General features: G+C 49.3%; 1 protein-coding gene and 1 long non-coding RNA gene across 4 annotated transcripts; both read left to right on the forward strand.

Moving 5' to 3' along the window:
- Positions 1-5,074: 5,074 nt before the first annotated feature.
- On the forward strand, positions 5,075-7,253 carry LOC136502986 (uncharacterized). Of its 3 annotated transcripts, XR_010770744.1 has the most exons (4): positions 5,075-5,474; positions 5,561-5,694; positions 5,834-5,897; positions 6,011-7,253. It is a non-coding gene; the product is annotated as an uncharacterized lncRNA (long non-coding RNA). The 3 variants fall into 3 exon arrangements; XR_010770742.1 differs by having other exon boundaries at positions 5,561-6,823; positions 6,925-7,253; XR_010770743.1 differs by having other exon boundaries at positions 5,834-7,253.
- An 8,301-nt stretch (positions 7,254-15,554) lies between these two features.
- LOC136503001 (glucan endo-1,3-beta-glucosidase 10-like) lies at positions 15,555-18,237 on the forward strand. Its single transcript, XM_066498225.1, has 2 exons — positions 15,555-16,910; positions 17,833-18,237. The coding sequence occupies exons 1-2, from the start codon at positions 15,639-15,641 to the stop codon at positions 17,893-17,895; spliced, it is 1,335 nt and encodes a 444-aa protein (XP_066354322.1). The 5' UTR covers positions 15,555-15,638; the 3' UTR covers positions 17,896-18,237.
- Positions 18,238-21,000: the final 2,763 nt, after the last annotated feature.

Below are 21,000 nucleotides of genomic sequence, written 5' to 3' on the forward strand. Positions count from 1 at the left end.
AAGATTTTTTGCAGGCGCACTCGAGCAGTTCCTGCGCTTTTTGCAGGCGGCATCCTCGGGAATTCACTGGCGAGTGGCCATCGTGGACGAGGGAGCCAACCTCTTCAATAGGCGGTTGTTTGGCGTAGCTTTCTGTCTACAGGGAGGCGGAGGGATGACTGGCTGATGTAGGAGCACGACATATGGGCTCCCGCCTCCCAGTATAGCCCTGAACCTGGGGAGCACTGTATAGATGCAAATGCAACAGAAGAGGAGAGTATGCGTAAACAGTCTCCTGGATCCCTCTGATAGCAAAGCAAAAGGCAGGAGTAACGAGTAGACAGCGACGGCACGAACGAACGTCTGCATTGGTCAAGCGTAGAGTGCGTAGAGCTTGACTTGAATTCTTGGTGTAGCTGAAAATTTACGCCCCGAGAACGGACAAGAAGTCAAGAAGGTGAATTGCTCAGCTGAACGATGCATGACCAAATCTGTGGGTGCTCTCCATGACTCCATGGCCTCCCCGTGATTGCTACTCATGCTAAATTGCTCGAAGACGTGTGGTGAGCGTGTGAGGAGCTGCAATCGATGATGGTCTCAGAATAGAATCCGGCATGGCTCACCGATGGAACAGCTCGCCAACTGCATCGGAGGTCTACAGCATTATCGCTTTGTCTTGGCTGTGCTTTCATCTGGGTCGCTGCGTTCTCTCTTCTGTGGAGCACGTCGATCCATCTTTCGCTCTTTGCCTCTTTGGTTTTCAATTGTGCTCTAGCCCGGTTGGAAAGTTATAGCTAGTGCCCTAAAACCCCCATGTCCTAGTCACTCTCACTCACTCCTACACGCCTACAAGCCTACTACCACGGCTGATGATAGGTGAGCCCTTTATCCCTTCTCGTCCAAAGCCGGGAGCAGCGCGTGCGCGGAATGAGCCGAAGGAGACGAGCTAGAGGCGAGATGGGGTCCCGGCCCTGCACGGCTGCAGCCCCCGGCGGCCGCGCGCGTCCCTTTCACGTGCCGAGTCGGTTGCCGCGTCGCCGTCCCCGCTATCTTTACCCCTCGCGCGCGTTGTTAACTTGTCACACCACCAGACACCACCACCTCCTCGCGCGAGATCCGGCCCCCGGCCAGGCCCTGTTCCGCCTATCCCGTATTCAGCTTGTTGGCTTCTTTTTTTTTTATCGAAACAGTATTTTTTTCTCGCAACAATTCAGCCGAAACAGTGTTTTCAGCCAATTTCAGCCAAGTTTCGTGCCAGCGAACGGAACCGATTGGCGCGGCCGTCCGATCCCACGCGCGCCGCCGGCCGTTAGGTTACGGGTACCTCTCCACGCCTTCCCTGTCTCCCTCTCCCCCCTCGGCGTCGACGCCGACGGCTGCCTGCGCGCTGCCATGTACTACAAGATACGTGCGCGTCGGGGTGCCTGGACCACACGCGTCCAAACATACACGGAGACAGATGCGAATGCCACGGGCGGCGTATGTGTGGCGTCGGGGACATCCATAGGCTTATGCGCTGGACGATGGGGACGTACGTGACGGGTGGCTGTTGATCCGGTATTGATCTCTCCATGGACGCTCTGCTGCTTGATTTGGGATTTGGCTATGGGTCTCTCCGCTGTGCACCGGCGGGCCGGGACCGGGACATGAAATGCCTATGCCTATCGATCGGCTGGCTCGTTGCAATAGTCGAGCTTGGTGCTGTGCGCCTGTGCATTTATACCGTCCTAGACTCCTAGGAGGAACGAAGCTGAGAGAAAGGTGCATGTGCGACCTGATATTATTTATTATCTGTAGTCGTGGTCCTGAATACCCTGACGAAAAGTGGTAAGCGTACACTGTAGGTCGATGCCTTGTACGCGTACGACAGCTATCATTTTGAATTTATGACGTGATATAGGCGTATATACATGCTGGATCCCATTTTTGTACGTATTCGTGTGCGTACACTATAGGTCGATGCCTGGTACGCGTACGACAGCTATCGGTTAGTTTGTTCAGCGAGTATCGGCTTATCCGGTCGTCTATACGCCACCCTCGGTCCTCTGCTCCTGTAGCGCCCGGTTGGTTTCACACGCGCTGCCACTGGGACCGCCAGCCCGGCATAAACAAATCAACCAAATCAGGCTTCTCCACGTCCACAGCATCATCTCTTCCTCGCTCCCTCCGTCGCGGCTTCGCCTCGCCCTGGATCGACGCCAACACCGCCCGGCTCCGTCGCCCGATTTTTTTACATTTTAGCTTTTAATTTGAAAGTTTCTTACAAATAGCTCTCTAGCATAAAGAATTCAGAAAATGGACTCTTAGCTCGGCGCCATTGACGTCTCGACGCCAGCGTCTCTGGCGCCGAGCCGCTGGGCACGACAGATGACATGGCAGTGAGCTTGGCGCCGTAGATCTTGGCGCCGAGCTCACTGCCATTTAACCCCGGCCAACCTTCCTGTCCGAGCGTTCTTCCTCTTCTTTCTCCTCCCTCTCGGGTTTTTTCTCTCCCCACCTCATCCTACCTCACGAATCGACATATTGGACCTTTAAAACTTTGATTTGATCCATAGATCTTCAAGAGCAAAGTATCTTCGCTCACCTCCTAGTTTTTTTTCGCATCGATTCGGTATGTATTAGTCGGATTTTTGAACGTAATAATCGTCATCACTTAGGGTTTTATTGTATCCATCAATATATGTATTATACAACCGTAGGATGATGCCAATGTGTGAAAAAGCTAGCAAACCTAGACGTATGCAGTTATGTTATGAGTTTATTGTTGTGCATCAAATGGGAAACCCTATGTTTATGGTTTAATGTTAATTGCTTTGGGTTCTTAGAACAAAATTGGTTATATTGTAGTTATGGTTCTCATTGACATTTATTTGTGATGTTTTGATTTATGTTTGTTAAATTACATTCGTTTTGATAGATGTAAGAAATATTTCGGGAGGAGTTTAGGCGAAAACGGGGTCGTCGTCGTCGAGAATTATACCCCGACGCGTCTAGCAAAGATGCTCCCGTCCCTCCTGACCTCCCTGTCCCTAACTGTGGCTGTGGTTTTCCGGCCCATGTTTTTCAATCGAAACATCCGGACACAACGGCGCGTTGCTTCTACACATGCTGTCGTTTTAATGTAAGAAATTATTTTCACTATCCTTTTTCTTTATTTGTGTAAGTATGCTACTAATATTATGTTGGAATCTCGTTGTGTAGGACCATGAGAGGTGATTTTTCTTTCAGTGGATCGACGGTGCAGACAAGTTTGATGCTAGGTACCTCCTTTTCGATGATTGGTTTACAGGGAGACATCCACGTGAGCACTTCAAGCGGTGGGTTCCACCCCCTAACCCTCCGCCAATGACGGCTAAGGAGAAACACCTAGCCATAGTTAGACGACTCGAGGAACCTTCTCTGTGCGATTGTGGAGATCGGGCTGTGATAAACCCTGAGAATACGTTGGAGTTTGTGTGTCCAAACAAGCATGAAGTAAGTGCAAAGTGTATGTGTTAAAATATTGAGCTATATGTGTTTATGTACTAATGTCTACTTATTTAGGTGTTTTCAATGGCGAAGTGTCGTTTCAAGGAGTGGTTGTATGATCCTAAAAACCAATGGCCGGAAGTACCGCGAAATGTTATGGAAAAGAAGAAAGAAAGAGTAATTTACAAAGCACCTCCTATCATATGCAAATGTGGTATTAAATTCAACTATGGCCTAGTCCCTTCGGAGCTTAGAATATGCCATTATTGCGGCCATATGGTTGAGTATGATGAGGTTGGTTATTTTTGTGATAAACATGAAATCGTATTTTGTTTCTTTTGCTAAGACATATATGATAGAATTTGTCGTTTGAACAGAGCACTAGAAAATGCAGCTGGGAATGTTATGATGGTCAAGCTAAGTTCTTGGATGAACTGAAGAAGAGGCAAGTAATTGCACGGGAGAGGGGATATGCATCTGACTACGTCAACCTATTCGTTAAACATCCCAAAGAAAAGATGCGTGAGTTTGCTACACAGCGCGGTATATGTAACCCGATCGATGGTGGGCTTAACAAATAGGGATTGGAGAGACAGATGACATTAGAGGAGGAGAGGGCGAGGAATGAGGCAAGAGAGGAGACAAGAGTACAGATGCAGGTCTTAAACGAGCATGTTGTTGCATTATGTGGCAATGAGTGCTTGAAAGCATTTTTTTCGTTGCATGATTTTAAATGAAATATAATCGTGTTGCTAACTTATTGTATTTTATACATGAACGGATGGGAGACAGCGAGGACCATGTCGTAGAGCTGGCTCGTGCAAGGTATGAGGAGAAGAAGTTAGATGAGCATAGATCTCGAGTTGGTTGCACCGTTCAATCACCGATTATGTTGTCTGATGAGGGGGACGAGGATGAGGACAACACTAGCAGACTGAGTGAGCTCATTGCTCTAGTAGAGGTGGACAAGAGGCTGAGAACGATACTGGCAGACTGAGCGAGCTCATCGCTCTAGCAGGATGCCCAGGACTCCGCGCGACGAGTCCGGCTCGACGGGCGCGGGAGGCACGGCAGCCGCGGGCAAGGGCGGTAAGGCGAGGCGAGGCTGGAGGTGGAGGGCGGCAAGGCGGGCCGCGGCGGGGGCCGACGGTGGAGGCCAAGGCGAGGCTAAGGCGAGGATGACGGTGTAGGGCGGAGTAGGGCCGCTGGCCACGGGCAACGCCGCGGCGCGGGGGGGTGTGGCCGCGGGGAGCGGTCCGTCCGCTGGGGCGTGGCGCGGGGTGGCCTTGGGGCGGCCGTGGGGCTCGGGGCGCGCGGGCGCGGTGGCGCGGCGAGGGCGGCGGAGCTCGGCTATGCTTGGGCGAGAGAGAGGAAGAGAGGCGTGGGACCCATAGGTATTAAATGCTCGGCGCCAGTCATTCTGTCGCCGAGTGCCGAGCTCACTGCCATGTCATCTGTCATGTATAGGAGCTCAGCGCCAGAGACACTGGCGTCGAGACGTGTTAGCTCGGCGCCAGCACCAATGACGTCGAGCTAAAGGTCTATTTTCTAAATTCTTTCGGCCAAGGTCTATTTAATGCTAAAATGTAAAAAATTCGGCTCCATCGCTCTCACCCGCTAGAGCCGGAACGTCCCCCCCTTCCATGCTGATGCGGCCGTAGGCCCCGCCGTCGCTTGAGCGCGTGGATGCGGCGGCTGCCCTTGATGGCCGCTGCGTGCGCGGATTGAGTACGGAGAGGCACCCATGGCGTCCTCTCCCCCGACGGCACCGTTTCAGCCCCGGAAGATGCGGCGGACGGCTTTGCTGGCGGCTGTGTGCACAGATCCAAGATTGAGACACCACCACAGTGTTCAGCTGAGGCGCTGGCTGCCTTCCCCATCGTCAACGGTTTGCGATTCGCATCCTCCGCCTCCCATTCACCTTGCACCCGATGCTCTTTACGGTGAATCCGGCCTCATTCGACACCCCTCTCCACTAGCATCTGAATCTCCATCGTCAACCATGCCAACGCCGTCGTCTCGACCAGGTACGAGTTTGTGACCCCCGAACCAAAATCTTCGCTGTTGATTCATGCGCAAACATCGGCTCAAACTGGTGGGCGGGTTTGTCCAGGTCAGACAGATCCGCAAGCCCGCACATACTATCAGCTCAGCAATTGTGGCGGCTGTGTTGTCCATGAGGCTTGCCATTCAGCCATTGTAGCCCCATCGCCGGCCGGGGGAGATGACAGGACGCAAAAACAACAGGTAAACATGTTCTACATCATTCTGTTAGCTATTCCTATACTTTCTTATCGTATTCTAACACCCTTGGGCCGCTATGATGTCGAATTGTGGTATGTGGACCATCAAACTTCGACCGATTTCTTTGTGGGCATGCCTCCAGGATTGAGATTTATTGCAAATTGCTTCCACGAACTTTTTAGAGCTGAGTTTTTCATTGGGACATGGTTTGACTCTTATCCATTTGAGATTCTTCCTATCTCTACATTAGTTACCAGTGGTTTTCTTCTTTTGCCTACATCGTGTGCAACTAATTGAATGAACCCATCCTGCTCTGAAGGTGGACATGCAGATATATGTCAAGTGTGGATCTAAATGCTTCTATCCTGAGACTGCAGCATTCTATAATCTTGATGAAAATGCAATCATCAGCTGCCTTCTGGAGTTCTAGCAGCACAGCTGAAACTGCTACTGTCCATATGAACTTAGTATCCTCTTCCCGTATATCAAACATACAAAAATAATATTGTTGTTTTCTTCTTCTAACTAAAATAGTTTATGTTTTTAGGCATCAGCTCTATCAAAGAATGCCGATCCCTTATATAAAAAATACAAAAATAATATTGTTGTTTTCTTCTTCTAACTAAAATAGTGTACAAAATGTTCTTTCTGCTTATATTTGCATTGGTGAGTCCTAAACAAATATCTTTCCTGTTAACGATTCGAGCGGAGCATAAGATTTCCAGGTTTACAGATTAGATGAACATAGAAATGTAACATGTACCAGGCTTAGTATCATTTATCGACATGCATGTCACACATAAACATAGGTTACCATTGATGTGGGGTTTGCCCATAAAATTTGCAGACTTTTTATGTTTTCATGCCACTAGACTGCCTATTCTTTTTTTGCCAACCTTCCAGTGGGATGTTTCAGATACTGGATTGTTTGACCACCAGGCAAGGAAGGTGCTTCAGTAGTCACTGTAAACTCAGCGCTTTGAGCGAAAAAAATCAGGTTTTCTGAAAACCACCGTATTCTTTATTTTCAAATTCAACCTCCTTTTCTTTGTAAGACTGCAGGTCCATGGCCTATGGTCATGCTGAGGTGTTTGTTCACAGAAGTCTCCTTTTCCATTATCTGTCTGTTCCCGTAAGATCGTGGTGAAATTGGCATTTTACTTCTTGGTTCCTACTAACTAAAGTTGTCTCGCCGCTGTACTGAAAGTAACTATCTTTGTATTGTGCATTTAGGTCTCAGATTGCCAGCCTGATCATTACCTTCCTATTGTGCAATAGAAGGAACTGGGTCACCGTTGCAAGTCTGTAAGATTATTGGCGATACGTACAAGTCTACAGCATAATGAAGGATTCTTTTTTGTAACCGTTATGTTGGTATCAATTTTTTTTTTCTTCCACGGGCATAATTCGACCCTCATCAGACTCAGGAAACCTGCTGTATTCCCACATGGTATCTGATTTGTGTCCAGCTTGATTCATTGATAGTAACGTCGACTGATAATTTTAGTCACATTTATTCAGTTTGAATATAAACATTTAGTGTACTGACCAACAAATGTTTGTTTTTTAATCGTGTTAAACAAAATAGTAAGAAGTCCAATTTAGTGTACTGACGCATACAACATTAGCGGGCGCAGCGAAGCGCGCCGAACGTCCTAGTATGTACACATGCATGAGCAAATTAGGATATAATAACAGCAAGTCAGCAACTGTTCGTCGTTAGCTATAACGCCTACCGCGTTGACAAATTGAAGGACACCTGCTCACTATTTCGAGAGTGTTTAACAGGTTTTCTTGTCAGACGATCATGCATGTCCAGCTGTGTGTGTTTAGCTAGCGTGCGCGGAGAACGAACCAACCCCGGCCGGTTCCAGTGTTGGTCTCGGGTGTCGTCTGTGTGGTGGTTCCTTGCGACAAAAGAAAGGTTCAAGTGGGCGCGTGCATGGACAAAATCACCAAAGGCGCATGTGCGCGTGACAGCATGAGAAGTGGCGCGTCGCAATTATCAGTAGGCAACTAAGCATGAGAAGTGGCGCGTCGCAATTATCAGTAGGCAACTAGGCATAACAAAGCTGAAAGTTGGTGCTAATAATAGAGCCTATATTATACATCTAGTTATTCAGGGTCTAGAAAGGTCGCTACGATACCCATGACCCATCTTTTTTCTCAGTCCTCCTTCACGTCGCGTGCCGTGTGCTTATCTTGGCGCTTACTAGATGGCTGCTGGTCGGATTCAGTACGCATGTACTGGTACTTGATAGTCGGGACGTCGCCACTCTAATTGCGACGTCAAAAAGCGTAACGCGTCGACGCGGTCACGGGCACTGTACACGCGTGTTGAGACGGGCCGGGGTCCCCGGTGGTGACCACTGTTCCTGTAGCGGTCTGCTGCTAGGAGCCTGAGCCAGACAGCCAGTCCCCCACGCTCAGCGGAACCCAATGTTGTGTGATTGAACTGCGATCGACTCCCGGCGTGCATGGAGATGCGTGCCTGCCTTGTCTCCACGCGGAGAAGCGACGAAGGGCCGGCGAGCAGCGTGCAGGCAGGACTACTGGCGTTTAGCACCACCAGCAGCAGCATAGATGGGGCCGTCGTTGATCGATGCAGATTCAAGAAAGTGTGGTTGGGTTTCTGGGTTCCCGTGGACACGACACCACCCCGTATCCGTGTCCCCTTCTTGCACGATGACCACCTAGGCCGGCAGCAGGCGGGTAGGCCTCTGTTCCTTTTTGCAGTACTCCTCCTACGTGGGCATGCATTGGATGCTTCTGGTCGTAGCACGGTAGCAGTCCTCTCGCTCGGTTCTTGACATGCACACTGTAGATTGTATACTGACTCGAGATCAGCAGTGACCAATGAACGGGTTGGATTGCAATCTTCCAAACCGTGTCGAATTACCATGTGGTAATTACCCGTCAACCTCATCTGGTTTCTTCGACCTCTCCTGCTGCTGGACTCTGTACTGTACGTACGAGTAGTTGGTACTTTCCTCCGTCTTCGTTTACTGGTCAGCAACTTTTTTACTGTATCAAATTTGACTATCTGTTTTTTCTTCTAAAAAATCTTAGATACTTCAATGTATATAACACTAATGAAGTAGGTTTAATAAAGAATCATATATGTGGAAACTTGATGTATCTAAAAATCTTTTGTAAAAAAAACGTATGGTCAAAATTACTACAGTAAAAAATCCGTGACAGTAAACGAAAACGGAGGTAGTAGTCGAAGTACCGGTGGTCGTGACGTGAAACCGCCGCTCTGCTACCACACGTGTAGTCGCAAGACTCGTGACTAGACTACAAAACGACGCCGAAAGCGGAACCCTCCTAGTGTGCGTAGGCGATCGGGTGGAGGCGGGCGAAGACCCTCCAATTACTGTGCACCCGATTCTGTTCAATTTCGTTGCACCCCCAAACTGCAATTGTTTAGAGCCTAGGTATCAACCGACTGCACCAACCAAAAAATTGTGACTGAGACATTAATCATTCATCGACATCGATCGCTTCGATCCAGGAAGTTAGTACTCAAATACTTAACGGCCGGGCCATACTCAAATATGTAGTACACAAATATTGTTCGGCGCCGCTCAACTACCGTGCCGTACTGCTGCCGTCGTCTTCGGTTTGCTGTACTGCATATCGCTGTTGGATTATTTGAACTAGGCTCACCGAATACGGAAATCGACACTCGCTTTGTTGTAGGAGGAAAGGTAGAAGAAGCACAGAAAAGATATTTGGTGCAATACAACTGGCACCGTTTTTCTCTTTAATTTGATTTCTTATATTTGTAAAACAAATTACACCGCTATTATTGGGCATGTTTGATCCATTAACACTAAAAGTTAGCACCTAAAATTAGTACTAGTGGATTCAAATGGGCATGCTAATTATTAGTTATGGGGGTGCTAGCTATTAATTCCATTAACTGGTTTAGAGTTACTAAGAGGTTTTAACAGTTCATATACTTTAACTCACTATCCAACCACCTATTATCATGTAGATTTAAACGGTCTCCTACTAAAAATTAGCTAGCTATTTTTAGTGTTAATGATTTCAAACAGACCCTTAGAGAAGTTCCTAGCCGAGAGTGACTCGTTCACATAGTTTGTTGATTCTTCAAGTTTTGTATTGACCTTGTAGACCCGAAGCTCCAACCATATTCGTCCTGTTCGTTTGGGCTGATTTGGCTTATAAGTCATGGCTGAAAGTATCGTTGGCTGATTTTGTGTGAGAGAAAAATATTGTTCGTTGGCTAATAAGTCATGGCTTAAAAGACAAATACGACTAAGCGAACAAGTTGATTCTCCTTAACTGGTTTGTCCACCAAATCACAAATAGACTAATTTTACGAGTTCATGGGTAACCCAAATTTAGCCTATTTGCGGATTTTCAGGTAAACCGCCTTGCATCGTTAGCATCATTAGCTATTTGGTGAAATGTATAAGATATTTAAAATTGTTTAAGTCAAAATGTCCTAGGTTTGCTTAAATTTATAGGAAATAACAACATATTTATGAAATTAAATTAGCATCATTAGCTATTTGGTTAAATGTAATAACAGTTTTGCGATAAACTTTGATTCCTAAACAGCATGGAGGGATACGTTTTATTATTGTTATATGTTTACGCTTACGCTAGACAAAGATCGGTTATAATAGTGATGAGCAGAAAAACACAACAGCTGAAGAGCTCGAGTGCGGTGAAAACGTCCCGATGGACGAGGTGGCACGGCGGCAGCGGAAGGCCAAACTTTGACACGCAGGCGCCTGCGCCCCCCCCCCCCCCCCCCCCCCCCCCCCCCCCCCCCTGCGAACGAACAGAGTCGATGGCTATTACTACTAGCTTTGCACGACGGTGGCGTCGGTTGCAGTGTTGTCAGGGTCAGATTATTGGCGAAACTGTTTGGCATCGAACACGCGATCGAGGAGGAAGCTCGCCGCTCGCCGGGGGCCCGGTACTCGTGTGCTTCGCTCGCCGGAGCGCGTGCGTGAACGCCAAGAAACTCATCCAAAAGGCAGCACAGAGATGAATTTCCCAGACGCGTGTTTGGCAACCTCCGACCTTCCTCTGCGGCCGGGGCCTGGGGGTCGGTCCCCCGGCCATCGCTGGCGATCTGCCGCTGCCGGCTGGATGGACAAGAAATCAGCGAGCTTCGGTAACAGTAGCATCTCTGATGAAAAAAGCAGCGTTTTTTTCAGTAGACACAACGCGAGCAGTGTTTCGAGGTGTGGGCCTTGTTTAGATCACCTCCAAATTCCAAGTTTTTTCACTCTCTCCATCACATCAATTTTTAGCCGCTTGCATGGAGCATTAAATGTAGGTAAAAAAAATAACTAATTGCACAGTTTAGTTGGAAATCACGAGATGAATCTTTTGAGCTTAGTTGGTCCACGATTGGACAATATTTACCAAATAAGACGAAAGCGATACTATTCATCGGGTTGCAATTTTTTGCCGTGTACTACTATGTACGTCCTTTACACGATCCAACTCGCAAGTGCCATCGGGCTCGGGGGGGACTGCGTTTTGAACTGTGCACGGAGCACCACCACTGCTTCGACTTGACCCAAAGCAACATCGTTACGGCTGCTCGATGCCTTCAATGCGAGTTGTTTAGTCATGCTTGAATGGGAGTTTGTGAGTGAACCAGCTCACCTTGGTGCCAAAATCTGGTAGTCTGTAACCAACTTGATGATTGGGAAGTTTGGGGTAAGATGGACATAGCTGTTTGTTGGGTCCGTCTCACTCAGCCAAATATGCAACGGTCAATCAGTCTATCTGAAAGGTTTCTAGTCTTGAAAAAGAAACAGATTTTCTGCCTTGTATATTACTTCAAGTATATCAGATGCCACTGTGGACATCGACAGCAAACCTCTCCCCTGTCTCCAGGAGAGATCACATTCATGACAAATAAACCAGCCGCGCGTTTAGTTGCCCCCAGAGTTGACGTCGTCTAGCACTTCGTTTGCATTTGGTAATAATTGTCCAATCGTTGACTAATTAGGCTCAAAACGTTCGTCTCGTAAAGTACAACTAAACTGTGCAATTAGTTTTTTATTTCGTCAACATTTAGTACTTCATACATATACCGCAAGTTTGATATGATAAGGAATCTTCTTTTTGTATAGTGCCAAAGTTTGGATTTGGGTGAACTAAACCTGGCCCAGATTTGTCTGGCGGCAAAATCCATCTAAAGTGTGAGTGCTACTCTTCGTTCTTCAGGAAACTCTGAAATGATCTTGGCAGAAAACTGTTTGACTCCTGGTGCTTACGAATGACCGCTCACGCGTGCAGCTGCGCAAGAACCGGCCGGACATGTACGACGCCGCGACATGGCGATGCGCGGCCCGGCCGTCGGCTTTCGTGCTCCGAGACCCTCCTCCTCGTGTGCCGACAACACAGGCAGATCGTGCAGGTGGCACTAGCAGTGGTGCGATCTACAGTCGCATTTCCACGAGCGCGACACGCTACTGTTTTGCAGTCTGTTGAAGAGTAAATGCCGTGTCAGAGATCGATGCGGAGCGTGCGACAGCGATGTGAAACGAGACAATCATATCTAGTGTCAGGCCGCCGCGCGGTGGCCGCCGGGTGTCAGCACCGTTGCGGCCTGGCGGAGGGGGGCGGCGAGCGCCGCGCCGCCTGCGAGTGAGTGACACGCTGTGGCCAGACCATCAGATGCATGCTCCCCTCTTCCGTTGGGACGTCCGTCGTGTGGTGCGAGGGATCGCGATCACTAGTCCCAGTCTACTTTGCAAAGCACTACTATAGTCGTGAATTCATGATGCAGCTTTCTACCGTCGTTGGGGCGCTGCCAACTGCGCTATATCCTTGACGGTGAAGCTTGTTTAAGAAAACGTGCTCTGCTGAAAAGATTAGTTCACGGACTTTGAAATGCAGTAAACGGTTAGCTCCTGCGTTACTACGATGCACGGGAGATCACGCCGCGCACAGGACGACACGGCAGGCAGGTGGGGTAGGTTGTTTGTGTGCAGTAGTCTCCGTGCATCGTCCTCTTTCTGTACCAGCTCTCATGCCGGTGTCTTTTCTACCGCAAGATAGTGTCGGTGCCCGGCAACGCCGTTGGAACGGTCGAGCACCGAGCACCTTCCTTCGGCGGACGGCAGCCAAAACCGGTCTTGGGTTTCTCCTTCATCGTCAGGCACAACGCCCGGCATACGTACTGGCCATCGCGGCATCGCCAGGCTACGCCAGCACGGCAACACTGTGGCGCGCTGTCTGTTCTCCGGTTCCGCTCGGATAGATGGGTCCGGTGAACAAGCGTGGCACGTCGCAGCCACACACGGGTCTGGAGCTAGTACCACACCAACGCCGTGCGTCAGTGTCTCTGTGCACTGTACGTGCCGCCCGGCATGGCCGTTGGTACGTGGCGTGGTACGAGATCCTACTCCATGCTGACTTCGTAAAAAAAACAATCATTTACTAGTCAGAAAACGAAGACCGACAATCAACATGTCACACTTTGGAGTCAATCATCGCAAGCCTTCAAGTTTAATCAGGAAATTCTGTTCTTAAACGGCAAGGGGACGGCGCACGAATCTTTGGTTGTTGGACGAACTTCTGTCAGACATAAACCTGCTTATTAAGAGTAGTACTCCAGTAAATAACACAACTTGTTCTCTCGTCCTGCATGAATAGAGAATGTTTCGAACTGCACGATTCCAAGTCTCCAGCGTTTTCGAGATTGGAACGCTCTAACTAATGCCCGGCACAACGAGAGGCTGCTAATCAACTGATGGGCCTGTTCCAACAGATTAAACCTTTTCCTTAAAGACTCGATCAGCACCAAAAATAATAATAATTGTGGTCATGAAGTTCTGCTGCTGTGGCTAAGTATGAACAGAATATATACAGTACACACTGTCAGTTCCAGTCTTATGTGTTGATGTGATTCTCCGAACTGCAAGTTTAAGATGACACCTGATCCGATAGAACTGTAGGAAACAGTGATTGTTCGTTTAGGAACGAGAAACGGATTTATCAGGATCTAGCTAGTAAGTTAATCCATGCGTGCAAAATGAGAATCAGTGGGGTTGTCCACAAATCATGAGATCTTTTTAGAGCATGCAGTTACAGTACTTTATTTTAGCCCTTGTTTAGTTCGCGAAAAGTTTTCCTAAAAAGTGCTACAGTATCCATCACATCAAATCTTGCGATACGTGCATGAAGCATTAAATGTAGACGAAAAAAACTAATTGCAAAGTTTGGTTGGAAATTGCGAGACGAACGTTTTGAGTCTAATTAGTCTATGATTGAATACTAATTGCCAAATAAAAACGAAAGTACTACGGTAGCCAAATTTCCAACTTTTCACCAACTAAACACGGGCTTAACTGAAGGCCATGGTTTCATCCGTCGGTAGCCTAAAATATTCTTCAGAGATTTAACTGTCTTTTCTCTGCCTAAAATATTCTCTGCTGCGCGTCTTGGATTTTAGGGCAATTCAGCTGCGGGATCTGACTATTGCTGGCCGTGCTGCTTGCACGGCAACGAGCATGGCACTGAATTTCATGTCTGCATTGTTGGCTCGGTGTCGGGGCGAGATGAACAGCGAAAACTGTCACCACTGCTGTGAGGATGATTGATGATTGACTGGACAGCGGCCCTCACCTACAAATTTAATGCCAACGTAATTGTTTCATAATGGCCTGCTATTAGCTGCATTAGTCCTCTAACCAAGCCAGCTATTCATGTCGTTAAGACCTAACAGAGAAATCGAGCAGCTTAACCAGTATTTTTGCTCAAGAGGCAGAACTAGCATAACTGTACTTACACGGCCTGTTCGTTTGGTCGTAAATTTCCAGTCAGAACAGTATTTTTCTCACACCAAACCAGCCATCAGTAATAATCCACGATCGTATACGATCGTTTCAGTCCCAGCCGAACAGGCTGACAGTTGCCCAGCATGTTAGTAAAGACTGTGGATGAGATTACTTGAAGCATAGTAATTCTCAAACAGTGGACCTTTTTTAGACGATCTTATGGAGTTATCATTATCATTCGTTTAGAAGATCATAGAGAGTTTAATCTGACCCGTTTTCTTATGGGCTAAAGTTCGTGCCAATTACGATCCACATATGACATGCCTGCGCAACGGGCTATACTGTGGACCGAATTCATCACTACTAGATCGTTGGGGGCCCAAAATAGATCGGTGGAGCAACAATACCTAACCCCACTGTGCCCCCAAGAAAGATGGGCTAAATCGCGTAGAAGCCCATTTTGCTCCGGCATGAGTCCGTGATGAACTTCAGCGTTGCTCGGCCCATGTTGCTTGGGCGCAACTGATCGGAAGCGAGTAACGCTTCGACCACCAATCTTGATCACGTAGGCTATATATTGCCTCTTAGTTATTTAGTTTGCATTGATAGCTATTACCATAGTTTTTTTAACTTCCGTTACAATATACTCCTACAGATAACATAAATTTAATAATGGTAGAAAAATAAAGAGAGGAACCGGATGGCTAGACGGCGGGGTGATCGGCGGCGCGCTGCTAGCGTCCGACTAGTGAAGAGTGGCTGCATCTTCCACGTTCCACCTACCACCGTCCACCCCGCCGTGCCGTGCCGTGCCGTCCATGTGGACCACGCACCAAGCGTTTTCCATGCGCGGGGAGCGTCGCCCAAAATACAGCCGTTGCGACGGCCGCAGCAGACGGTCTCTCGTGTCGTCGTCCATTGGATTCCACTCCACCCGTCCCAAGGCTAGTAACGGATATGCCACTAGCACAGATTTCGTGTGGGACACCGTATCACTGATTTGTGGGACCCACCACTGAGCACCATCAGCCGCAGCCGCACCTTCTCCGGGCACTGTACGCTTCTGACTGCGCCCCCCCTTCTTCCTCCTCACGCCGCTCCATCCTCCAAGCCGTCGCCATCCGTGCGATATCTGTTCGCAGTCTCAGTCACCACTGTGCTACTGGAATGGCGCCGTGCTGCCTGCTCCAAATCGACCGGGGGCTCGAACGCCCCCGTGCCTTTCGCCTCGCCGCGGCGCTGTGCGCGGCTGTGGTCGCGCTAGCGCTGGCGCCCGCCTCGGATGCCACGTCGGCGTCGCTTCTGGGCATCAACTACGGCCGCGTCGGGAACAACCTCCCGCCGCCGCAGTCCGTCATGCCGCTGCTCGCGGGCCTCGGTATTGGCCGCGTGCGGATGTACGACGCCGACCCCACCGTGCTGCGCGCGTTCGCCCGGACCGGGGTCGAGCTCATCGTCGGCGTGCCCGACGAGTGCCTGGCCGCCGTGGCCGACCCAGGCGGCGCGGCGCAGTGGCTCAAGGAGAACGTCGTGCCCTTCCTGCAGGACACGAAGATCGCCGTGCTCGCCGTCGGCAACGAGGTGCTCACCGGCGCGAACAGCTCCACGCTGTCGCGCACCCTCCTCCCGGCGATGCAGTCCCTGCACGGCGCGGTGGCCGCGCTCGGCCTCGACAAGCAGATCACCGTCACCACGGCGCACAACCTCGGCGTGCTCGGGACGTCGTACCCGCCCTCGGCGGGGGCCTTCCGCAAGGACCTGCTCCCGTACCTCTGCCCCATCCTGGACTACCATGCCAGGACCGGCTCGCCGTTCCTCGTGAACGCGTATCCCTACTTCGCCTACTCCAGCGACCCCAGGGGCGTGCAGCTTGACTACGCGCTGCTCGACCCGGGCTTCGCCGGCGTGCAGGACCCCAACTCCAGGCTGCACTACCCCAACCTCCTCGTGGCGCAGGTGGACGCGGTGTACCACGCCATCGCGGCGGCCAACACCGCGGCGTCGCGGGTGGTGGAGGTGCGGGTCTCGGAGACCGGCTGGCCCTCCGCGGGGGCCGCCAACGAGACGGCCGCGACGCCGCAGAACGCGGCGCGGTACAACAGCAACGCGATGCGGCTGGTGGCCGAGGGCAAGGGCACGCCGCTCAGGCCCGGGGCGCCGCTGCGCGCCTACGTGTTCGCGCTCTTCAACGAGAACCTCAAGCCCGGGCTGGCGTCGGAGCGCAACTACGGCCTCTTCAAGCCCGACGGCACGCCGGCGTACGAGCTCTCGTTCAAGCTACCGCGCGACAACTCCACCTTTGGTCACGGCGGTACCGGCAGCGGCGGCGGCGGGTTCGGCGGTAACGGCAATGTCAATGGCAATGGCAGCAGCGGGAACATTAGCGGCGGCGGAAACAGCGGCTACTACGACATCTCGGCTTCGGCACGTGACACTGCGGTGAGCTCTGATTCTGCCCTTCTCTCCCCCAATTGTTCTTGATTGCAGGGATCATGTTTTTTTTATCTGTTCCGTTGGTGTCTTTCTGCAAAAGGAGAAGATATTTCAGGTGGGCGTACTAGCAGTTTTAGCGCTCGAGAATGTCGTGCAATGGTCATCATCCGAGTAAATGTCGTAGGTAGACTATATTCTGTGCGGACATTAGACGGTGGAATTAGAAAGTTTGCTGCATGATCAACACCAAATTGTATATTCCCTGATCCCCCACCGCGTGCACATCCTCCTGGCCTCCTGGGTATCGGCAAAGTGGATAGGATGACGTGGACGCTTAAATCACCATCAACACGATTCTGCTGTCGCTTTTTCAGTACATGGTCTTTGTTTAGTTTAAGGATGCCTGAATGATCTGAAGATCTTCACTTGTTCATATACCAGGAAAATATGTGTAACATGAAAACTAATTTCAAAAACACACTTCTGTATGTGGCTACATACATGGATGCACTACATATATGCCAAGTTTCAAACCTTTTTGTGTTACGAAAATATATTTTTTGAATTACTTTTCATGTTTCTACCGAAGGTATGATTTTCACCACATATTTCCGAGTCCATACCTGCATCCTGAGGTAAGGGCGATTTGGTGTCAGCAGAAACCAACAATAGATCTAGAAGTTTCACTGCAGTGGCTACAGTACTTGTTTGGAGGTACCTGCATGCTGCATAGCGCTTGCACATTCGCACCAGGACCACAGATGCAGTCCAACACTTGATGAAATTTCTTTAGAAATGGGTGCCGACGAGTGTCTCCCCACTACTTTTGTCGTGGCTGATCTGCTTGTTGTTTGCCGTGGCTGGAATTTCATTGCTCAGGCTGTTCCTAATGATGTGTTCCTCGTTTGTTTCCGGCTGTGGTCAACAGGGCTACTGGTGGACGTGGGCGCAAGCGGCAATGGCAGGAGCAATAGCCGTCCTGACAGTGTAGCGCCGCCCTCAGCGCCTTTATGCACGGCAGATCGTCAAGGGTAGGTAGGTGGTTGCCGGTTGCCGTCCTGGGGCAGCAGCCGCCTGATTTGCTGCTGCTCGTATGCTGTGGTTTCAGAGACCGACCTGTGAGCTGTGACTTTGAGTGACCTTATAAGCTCCTGGAGTTCTGGTGGCATCTAAGCACTCCTAGTTAAGCAGCGCTGGATCAGTTTTGCCTGCCTTCTTGAAAAGAAAACCTTTCGAAGTACCGGTAACGCCCCGGTAAAAATCCACTAAAATAGTGCTGCGCTGCTTCGTTGTAGACAACGCTGTTAATTTCGGTCTTTAGGTGCAATCTGGAGGTCCAATCTGCACTTAGTAAAACTAGTGTACGATCTACAGGAAGATCAAGAGGCCTAGAGGGGGGTGAATAGGCCTGTAAAAATTCAACTCAAAACTCTGTCAGAATAGAGGGTGGCACTGCCGCTCTTCAAAAATAAATCTAACACAGCTGAGATTTTACAGAGATGAACCTGGCTCCATTAGCTGTTTAATCCTGCAATAAAAAGATAAGATCCAGTTCGAAGATTGAATACCACAGAAACTTCACACAAGACTGGATCGAGCAACCAAACCCTAACATCAGCTACCAAAGAGCTAAACCAGCAAGTAAACAAGATGAAGCACGCGAGACACAAGATTTATCCCGTGGTTCAGCTCACCACAAAGGTTTGCCTAAGTCCACGTTATTGAGGAAGCCACAAAAGGCTTGGGCTTACCACAAAGGCTTGCCGTACCCTCGTTCTCAAATCAAGAGGATAAACTCTTAAAGTGAGAGGTGATTTCTTAGCTCTAAGAATGAGGTTACAAACCTCCCAAGACTGCCACACGAGTTGGCAAGCCCAAGGGCGACGTCTAGCCGGCTAGGAGCAAGCTCCAAGAGTAACAAACTCTAGAACTGCCGGCCAAACATGAACCAAATGCTCTTAGACTTTGAGAATCAGTGGATCTGCTCTCCAATCGAGTTTTGCTGCCTTTTCTCTTAAGTTTTAATGGTTGAAATCAAGGATTTGCTTGAGGGATGAAGGAGCAACAATGCAGGAGAGAGGGTGAGCTTTGGTTCTGTTATGTTTCTAGCAGAATGACTGAGTGAAGTGGATGACCATTGTGGGCTGGGCCTGAAGGGTATAAATACCCCTTGGTCCAACGGTCAGTTAAGGGCGGCACTGCCGCTCTTAATAGGGCGACAGACTAGCCAAAACAGGTAAGTTGAGGTGAAAATTGGCTGGCTGTTTTGACTAGGTGAGAGGATGTAAATCTGAGAATTTGAGCATCTGGTTCAACAGTTGACCAACTGTCCTAAAATCCCTCTTAATAGTACGACTTTCCCTAAACTTAATTTCAAAACATAAAAGAATTTAAACCTCCTTTGAGCTAGGTCTAGCCACCTTTTGTAATTAGAACACCTGCAACCTGTACATCATCCTTATTTTTCGATTCCCTACTTGTCATTTCGATAAATCTCATTATTCCTATAATTTAGTGGTCATCAATACCAAAACCCACAACAGGACTTGATTGCACTTACCACTAGTAACATCTTCTAGACCCATGAGACTAACGAATCGTATTTAGGATTAAATAAAGAGGTCAAAATGACAATTTTATGATGCGTTTTTCAACTTTATTATCTTAATTGATGGGATTTTTTACAATTTTGTTTAGTAAAATCCTCCTATGATTTGCGACTCTACCCGATCGGAATTTTAACAAACCAAGAATCCTGCGATCTCAACAACCTTAAAGATTAGTCGTGCTGAGCAACACGGGAGTGGAAAACTACTGCTCTTTGGGGCTATTAAAAGCTCATGTTTGGTTGACGAAAAAACTGAGACAGCCACAAAAGAAGAGAGTAGAAACTCGTCATAGAGTGTGGCATTGGTTTTGGGCGCCACAGCCACGACCCCATCATACACAGGGCATAGCAAGTTGTGACTGATAACCAAACAGCCTTTTGAAAGAGGTACCAAATCCCCTTCGTGAGTCGTGGGTCGACTTATTTCAAAGAGAGGCAGCCACGTCAATAGAGTCGATAGAGCCCATGAGTCGACTTCTAGCCACGTAAATAGAGCCATTTAGTCAGCTTCTAGCTCAATTGTACTAGCCACGTAAATAGAGCCATTTAGTCAGCTTCTAGCTCAATTGTACTAGCCACGTAAATAGAGCCATTTAGTCAACTTCTAGCTCAATTGTACAATAGGCCCCACATCCATATAATACATAAAAATAAAAAAGGACGCTACTAAGGCCCACAAGCGCACGTGGAGGAACTTCCGCCCGCACACTCCATCCCCGCCCGTATCTTCTTCCTCCTTCCCACTCTGCCTCCTCGCTTGCTGCTTCCCCGTCTTCGGCGCCTCCCCCGCCACGTCCTCACCTCATTCGGCACCGGATCCAGTGGCGCCGCACTCAACTCCGTCCAGATCTGGCAATGCCACCCCCGCCTCCAACACCTCCCACCACCCCTGCTGTCGGCGATCCGCGGCAGCGGAGCTCCGGCGAGACCCTACCGCCGGCGGCCACCTCCTCCTTCCCCTTCCCCTCCCTCCCGCATGCGTCCATGACGAACTCCAGCGAGCTCCGCTGAAGTCCAGCCATGGCGCTGAAAGGTCCTTGTTTGGTTTTGGTAATTGAGTGACAACCTAGGTGGACTAATTGTGTTTGTGTGAGATACACAGGTGATTAGTCCACAGGTACATGTGTGTGAGCAACATAAACCGTGGAGGTGAAAATGTCTTGGAGATGTTGCAAAGCTCACACATGTGATGATGAAGGAGCTTATTGCACATGAGACATGACATTGAGTCATGTGATCAAGGTGGAGAAGATCAAGACAAGACTTGGCATGATGGACCGGTTGCAAGCATGAAGGGCAAGTCAAAGGCTTTGGAGTGATGGACCGCGTGGCGGTGAAGCTTGAGCAAGACTTGGCGCCGATGGACGATGGCAACGGTGAAGAGCAAGTGAAGTCAAGATCGATGAACCAATATGATCACGTGATTATATGAAGTGGATCATATCATTGTTGATCGTGTTGGTGCATGTGTTGCATCGACATTAAAGG

Source organism: Miscanthus floridulus, chromosome 1, assembly GCF_019320115.1.
Source record: "Miscanthus floridulus cultivar M001 chromosome 1, ASM1932011v1, whole genome shotgun sequence".
NCBI classification, from domain to species: Eukaryota; Viridiplantae; Streptophyta; class Magnoliopsida; order Poales; family Poaceae; genus Miscanthus; species Miscanthus floridulus.

Bases quoted from the DNA above. Each gene is read 5' to 3' on its own strand.
- LOC136503001 (XM_066498225.1), top strand. From the start codon at position 15,639: ATGGCGCCGTGCTGCCTGCTCCAAATCGACCGGGGGCTCGAACGCCCC. The intron at 16,911-17,832 runs GTGAGCTCTGAT...TGTGGTCAACAG, and splicing joins CTTCGGCACGTGACACTGCG to GGCTACTGGTGGACGTGGGC.